Raw genomic sequence first — 7,246 nt, forward strand, 5'->3', positions numbered from 1 at the left:
ATATATATATACACACACATACATATATATATATACACACATATATACATACATACATATGTATGTATATATATATATATATACATATATATGTATGTATGTATACTCATATGTATACTTGTATGTATGTATATATATATATATATATATATATAGCAGAGAATCTGTGCATGAACTTACTGATGTTTGATCAGCTAATAAACCGTGCAGAGACGGCTGTGCACACATTTCAAAATTTAGGTTATTAAAATGGTTATAAAATAATAAGTATGAGTTTTTGGTCTACATCATGCAGCCTCGGCGTGCACGCACGCACACACACACGCACGCACGCACGCACACGCGCACACACACACTCACTCAGAGCAGCAGTTAATCTTTCCTCGAGCCCTTTTAGAGTAAAACTCAAAATCAAACAAAAACAAAAAAAGAATAAAAAGCATGACATCCCTGACATTTTTCCAAGAACAAATTAAGATGCTGTTGTGTTTTTTATAATTATAATTATTAACTTAAATATAATAAAGATATATACGTATATTTCTCTTCTATAGATCTCTTCCTGTCAGTCCTCGGTGGAGTCTGTGTCATCGTTGATATAGTCTTCTTCTACTGGCGAGCTGCCATGTTGAGTCCCCCACTCGTCCTCGTCGTACTCTATGCTGTCGTTGTCCTCCAGCAGCTCGTTGTCGAGCCCCCCCGGTCCTGCCGCGGCCAGGACGCGGCCAGCCGCCGCCCCATCGTCGCCCAGCAGCTCGGCGTCCGGAGCCGCTGGGTTTGCCGCGGCGACGTCTTGCGGCGCCGCGTAGCCCCCGTTGTTATTAGAAAAGGCGGCTCGGTCCCGGCTCTCGTCCTCCACGTACACTCTCTGGTGGCACATGGGACACGTGTCCTGGATGTAGAGCCACTTCCTCAGGCACAGCGCGTGGAAGTAGTGGTGGCAGGGCGTGATGCGCGCCGACGTGGAGAACTCCTGGTAACAGATGGCGCACACGTCCTCGATGTTTGTCAGCTGGTCGCCGCGCATCTCCGGCAGCGAGTTGATCTTCTTGACGGCGGTGCGGCGGTTGATGAAGGTCTTCCAGCCATTCTTGGCCTGCAGGTAGATGTTGAAGTAGGCGTGCAGGCACATCATGCACGCGCGGATCTTGCTGCCCGACTCGAACATCATGGTGTAGGCGCCGTTTCCGAACATGATGACGCCGAACAGGAACTCGATGATGTTGCCCGTGGAGCGCACGTAGTAGACGTAGTCGTCCAGCTTCTCCCACAGGACGTTGGAGAAGCCGTCCACCATGAAGAGGCCGTAGACCGTCAGTGACACCACCACCTGGAGGGAGACAAGGAAGGGGAACATCAAAGACCTTGTTCTCTACGTAAGCCACGCTTTCTGTCTCCACCTATGTGATCCACAGCTGATCCATTACCATCTCCACGCTCTTTATACCTTCAAAAGACATTCTGGAAACAGTTTTCAGCTTTAAAAGCAGGAAAAATAACATGTCAGAGGGAAGCAGGAGAAAGTGCATCTTCTATCACGAGAGCCTCACAGACCAGTGAGACCCGACGGGTTCTCCGTCCTCACCTTGAGGCAGAGCTCCACGCAGAAGGCGGTGACGGCGAACAGCCAGGTGTTGAGGGCGTAGTGGTGCCAGAGGGCGTAGCTGAGCGCCACGGGGAGCACGAAGAGCGCCAGCGACACCAGCAGGACGGGGAAGTGGCGGCGGACGGAGGAGACGTGGGAGGCGCTCAGCGACATGAGGACGGGGTCTGTCATGCCGTGGACGAAGTGCAGGATGGCCGTCAGCAGGAGGCACATGTTCCGGCTCAGGCGGACCTTCAAAATAAAAGCGAGAGGCTCTCAGTCACTGATGCATAAAGTTAAAAACACAACCTCTGCTAGTGTTTAACAGCAAGCAATACTGCACACTATCTTTCTAATAAGTCGGTAAATCAACAAGGTGTTCGGTTCAAGGTGCCTCCAAGTTTCATCAACTTAGACTTAAGAGAGTTTAAGACTCATTTAATGCCAATTACAAGTTAAAATAAGACTTTAAGTCTCCGTGGATTAGAGGTCAGCAACGTCTACCAGTTCAGAGTCTAAGAGAATAAAGGATTAAATAGTTTGTGTAGTAATGCGTCATAGAGGTGTGCAACATATTAGCTTACATTATAGCTTATTACCTCATACAATAGATTTTTTTCAATCATGGCTTCCTAGTTGTGCTGAAGAACTCAGGATTCAATATTTTTTACAGTACGTGATGAGAGTAAACGGTTCATCTGGGCGGCTTTTTAAAAACCACAATTTTAAGCTTTGTTTTGTTTGTTATTCCGAACTGAAGCGTTCGTCGCACACGATGAGTTTACGGACCGTCAGAAAGATGAAAATCTGATGATAATGACGTTTTTTTACAGCTTCTAGCTACGATAAGTACCAGGCGTTCCTCGGGGTCCAGGCTGCTGAGGCCGGTCTGCAGAGCCAGGATGAAGAACAGAACCGGAGCCACGAAGCCTAAACGCTTATCCTCCTCCTCCGTCGAACCTGCAGAAGGTCAAAACAAGACGCTGAACTCCAGAATCCTTATAAATTAAATAGATTAAAGGAAAGTTAGTAACACACACACACACACACACACACACCTATGAAGGCCAGGATGCTGAGGCCCAGGTAGTGAGCAACGGAGGAGATGACGGCGCTCATCCCCAGCACGGTGAGCGTGGAGTCACAGCCGGAGATGATGAGGTTACTGGTGAGATCCCAGAACACGTCCCAGCTCAGCAGGAAGCCCTGAAACACAGAGTCACCCTTACTTAAAGCTCCCTTTACATTTATATACAACGATTACACACATTTTAAGACCTTTTTGATATCAGACAAAAACGTATTAAATTGCATTCTAACGATCAAACAGGTCAAAGAATAATGGAAAACCAGTGGCAACGATAAGGCTGATTAGTATTCATCCAAGTACATGAATTTAGGGACTTTATTTTACATTTTTGTCAGTACTATTCCAGCTGCATATAAGAAGGATATATATTGGATTAATCCTGCAGTCACACTTTCAGTTTATAGATGTGCAATATCTCCCACAGCAGCTCACAACCACACACAAATAAATATATTTAGAACAACGTTACCATCTACAGAAGGAAAAAACTAATTATCAAGACCTTTGTCAGAGAATCACTCTCCGAGGCCTTTTAGAGGAACTGAATTCAGTGTCAGACACCCTGATTAAAAGCAGACTCGGCGGTTCTGATCTCACCTGTGAGTCGGTGCCTCCGTCTCCGCTCTCCCTCCTCACCGCACGCACCACGTAGACCAGGATCAGCGCCTGCGCGGTGACCCGGGTCAGCCAGAAGACTCGCAGCACGTCAGGGAACCGGATCCTCTTCCACGTGTCCTCGAGCAGCAGCTGGAGCCCGTAGATCCGGTACATGTGCCGCACAAGCAGGTAGACGTACCGGCACGAGTAATAGAACCACTTGAGCCTCGCGGCCAGGCACACGGCCGTGTTCAGAGCCAGCGCCAGGCCCGAGAACACGGCCACCATCTGCCGGACGTCGGCGGGCAGCTCGATCATCAGCCCCCACAGAGGGATCATGATGTCCAGGACCACCAGCGCGGCGAACACCGACTGGAGGTCGAGCAGGAACACGTAGCCCACGCCGAACACCAGCTGCACCGCCGCCACGCCCAGCCACAGCGTCGGCCCGTTTCTGGGCAGCAGCCGGAAGCCCAGCGCCGCTTTGTAGTAGGCGCTGTAGAAGTCTATGTGGGAGGTGGCGTAGTAGTTGATGAGCACCGCCGCCATGCCGAGGAGGACGGCGGAGAAGAGGGTGTAGAACTTAAACAAGGCCTTCTGGGAGAGCAGCAGCACCAGGCTGGAAACGAGCACACCTGAGACACAACGGGGGGGACGTTAAAGGGAAGGTACTGTCTCCTATAACGATGTCTGTCTGTCTGTCTGTCTGTCTCTGTGTCTCTCTCTCTGTCTGTCTCTCTATCAGATGGAGCATCAGGATCTGGTGATGAGGTAAACAGCTTCATATCTTATTCATACACTCATTTGTTGTTGTTGTCATTATTTATATCCTAACAATAAATGTGATGTTGTAGAAAGTGAACACAGGACTGTCGCTGACTGAAGCTTCTCAAGTTTGTCTGATGAAACAATATCAACACAAACGAGATTTAGAGGTAAACAGTCAGCTGATAATCCTGATGAGTCAAATGTTGACCAAGCAACAAAGCAAACAGAGAGAGAATATATATAAATATTATCACAATTAGTTTTAACTAACATGATATCAACATTTCATTTTTACATATCCCGGTTATCGTCATCTCTCCTGCACCATGTTCATTAGTTTATTATATGGATTCTTTGTCTCCTGAACGACATTAACCTCTAACAGAGAGCAGCTTTAGTCAGTGACGACGTTAACCTCGGACCAGCTTTGTAAAGAGTGACTGAATGGACTTAAAGGGCTGTTTGTGGAAGTCTTCTACTTCAAATAATAGTGCGCATTATGTTGATTTGCATCGCCTTTGAGCACTTTTCTGAAGTCTTGTTGTAGTTTTGACTTCAGGCAAACACTACTAGCTTTACTTGCTGGCACTAAACATTATTAAAAAGTGGGTTGAAGAGTCTTCAGACTGTTGGCTGACTCCTCTCCAAAACACAGAGCTCTTGGCCAACACCGAGTGGACTTTTATGGAGCCGTTCAAAGGTAACCTGAACAAACGGAGAGTTATGTAACCGGGTCGTTGTTTGTCTACAATGTTCTCTTCCACCACATTGTTCTGTGTGGGGAGAATAACAGCAGCTGTGGTTAACGTACACTAGGATCAAGACACTGACTAGCTTTGTCTGTCAAATGGCACAGAAACATGGACATGTTAGTCAAGAATCATGTGACGCAATGATTAAAATGCTAGTTTAAATGATGTTTTTATGAGTTGTGTAAAAGAAAACTGAAACCGCATATCAGACTGTAAAAATGCAAACAAGGCCTTTGAGATTATGAACATTAAACTCATATATGATATGATGATGATGATGGGGCTATTGGAGGTCACATGATTGTTGATTATTCGAGTAGTTCATCGAAACTAATTTTTAAATTGATTTTCAAGTCATTTTAAAAACAAAAAGTTGAAACTTTTAATGGTTCTAGTTTTATAGGTTTTCATTCTTGTCTATGTTAATATATTGATATTATATTTAAGTTCTGCACTATTAGTCAGACTAAACAAAGTGTAAAAGTAAGTAAACTTGGGAAATTGTGCATTTTTCACTATTTTCGAGAATGATAAATATAGTTTAGCTCTTGTGGTTATTACTGAAATATTAACTGTGTTCTTACACAGAGTTCAGACTATGATTGACATAACATAACAGCTTTTATAGGCTAGAGATATATCTTGACAGGCAGAATGTCAGGCTGCCTAAAAGGCCTAAACCTTACTTTAAGGACAACCGTAGGATTCTAGGGATACAGAATGTATCACAACACCTGGGATGAAAAATAATACCTGACTTTAGCGGTTAGCTAGAGAGAGATGGCGAGTTGTTAGCATCAAAAGTTAAATTTCAGACTGAATTATGTTTGAGGCAGAAGAGCCAGCACTGTGTCAGATAAACCCGGCTTGTATTGATGTTATTAGCGGTGGTTAAATCGGCTTTATTCAGGTGTGACAGGTGACATAGCGTCACTCTGCTGACTGCTAACGTCACGGCTAATCTAACGCTAGCTGTCAGTTTGACACGAGTTGTTCAGGCTCCTGTACTGGACTTTAAAAACCCAAAACTTACCCATGACTCTCACCAACACCTTCACCATCGTGCCGGTCCATCCCGAACCCGGGTCGTAGTACGAGTTAAAAATGGCGTCGATAATAAAGATACACGGAACTCTCAGGACCACATCGAGCACCGCTAAGGCCTGCGGGCCGAGCCGGACTGGAGTGGACGCCATGCAGGCTTACAGTCCTGAGGAAAAGCCCCGGCTATTCGGGCAACATTAGAATAAACAACAACAACAAAAAGCCGGCTCTCCTCCTCGGTTTCCGCTTTGCTTGGTGTCTTTATTTGATAGGTGGAGACCTGTCCGCCATGTCTGAGCCTCCTGTTGCTTCTTCTTCTCTTTTAGCGTTTTAACGTCGCGTTGCTCTCCTCCGGATTGTTGTCGCCATTAGACGTTACACCGTCAGAGTCTGATATCCTGAAAAAAATACTTGGATATCTAATTAAATGGCCGTTTCTGTTGCTTTGGGAACACACAGCAGAAGTTGCTGTTAGTTCCGACGTAAGGTGACGTGACGTCCAGCGTCAGAGGGCGTGGCAGGTGACGCGACAGTTTCTTCTTCTTCTTTTTTGAGGTTTTGTTTTAGGTTTATTGGCGGTTGGCAAACAATGAATTGGTGCATTACTGCCACCAGCTGGTATGGAGTGTGGATCAGGATGTCTAGTACTTAAATTAAAATAAAATAAAACAAAACAAAACAACTGGCTCATATTTTCTTAATAATATTAGTCTAAGATATTGAAATAATACTTGATTTGACATTTAGTTAAATTCTAAATTAATATACAAACCCAAATAAATGTTATAAAAGCTTTAAAAGAACAGTTTGAATCAAACCTGCTTTATTTAGTTATATTTAATGTATTTCTTATCATTTTATATACTTTTCATTTATTTTAACACTAGTCTTATTAAAAATAACAACATATTTGGATCCGATATGCATGTTAATGTCCTCTTTCAACACGTTTGTTAATGTTTAGGTTTTTGTTAAGTTATTCATGGTAACTGGTACATTTATGCAGACTTTTAAATGTTTTTTGCATTGTTTAAAAATTTGCATAGATAGCCTTATGATTGAAAAAATAGTTTGAGTGTAAACAATGTAAGAGCGTATATGTTTGTTTAAATAACATAGAAGAAGTGAGGCAGACCTTATGACCAAGGCTTACATTTAGTGGCAAAAAAATAAATAAAAAACAGAAACTTAATTTAAAAGCACACGAAACACAGAAAATAACTAATTGTTGAAGCATTAAGGAAAAACCCATGAAAACATAATTTATTTTATTTCAGAAGAAGACAGATCAGAAGTTTTTTGACTTTTCAAAATTGGCAAAGAGAGAATTGTATCCATCGTTCTCACACACACACACACACACACACACACACACACACACACACACACACACACACACACACACACACA

The 7,246-nt window shown here is 44.0% G+C and overlaps 1 protein-coding gene across 1 annotated transcript; it reads right to left on the reverse strand.

Moving 5' to 3' along the window:
• Positions 1 to 116: 116 nt before the first annotated feature.
• On the reverse strand, positions 117 to 6,310 carry rnf139 (ring finger protein 139). The gene is made up of 6 exons (XM_031878489.1): positions 5,826 to 6,310; positions 3,273 to 3,907; positions 2,644 to 2,791; positions 2,439 to 2,545; positions 1,586 to 1,837; positions 117 to 1,330 (listed from the first exon to the last, which is right to left on the reverse strand). Exons 1-6 carry the CDS (start codon positions 5,986 to 5,988, stop codon positions 566 to 568), a joined length of 2,070 nt encoding a protein of 689 aa, XP_031734349.1. The 5' UTR covers positions 5,989 to 6,310; the 3' UTR covers positions 117 to 565.
• Between the last annotated feature and the right edge of the window lie 936 nt (positions 6,311 to 7,246).

The sequence above is a fragment of the Anarrhichthys ocellatus genome, unplaced genomic scaffold (genome assembly GCF_004355925.1).
Source record: "Anarrhichthys ocellatus isolate YVR2014 unplaced genomic scaffold, GSC_Weel_1.0 scaffold183, whole genome shotgun sequence".
NCBI lineage: Eukaryota > Metazoa > Chordata > Actinopteri > Perciformes > Anarhichadidae > Anarrhichthys > Anarrhichthys ocellatus.

Bases quoted from the DNA above. Each gene is read 5' to 3' on its own strand.
- rnf139 (XM_031878489.1), bottom strand. From the start codon at position 5,988: ATGGCGTCCACTCCAGTCCGGCTCGGCCCGCAGGCCTTAGCGGTGCTC. The intron at 1,838-2,438 runs GTACTTATCGTA...TTTATTTTGAAG, and splicing joins TGGACCCCGAGGAACGCCTG to GTCCGCCTGAGCCGGAACAT. The intron at 1,331-1,585 runs GTGAGGACGGAG...GTCTCCCTCCAG, and splicing joins GCGTGGAGCTCTGCCTCAAG to GTGGTGGTGTCACTGACGGT.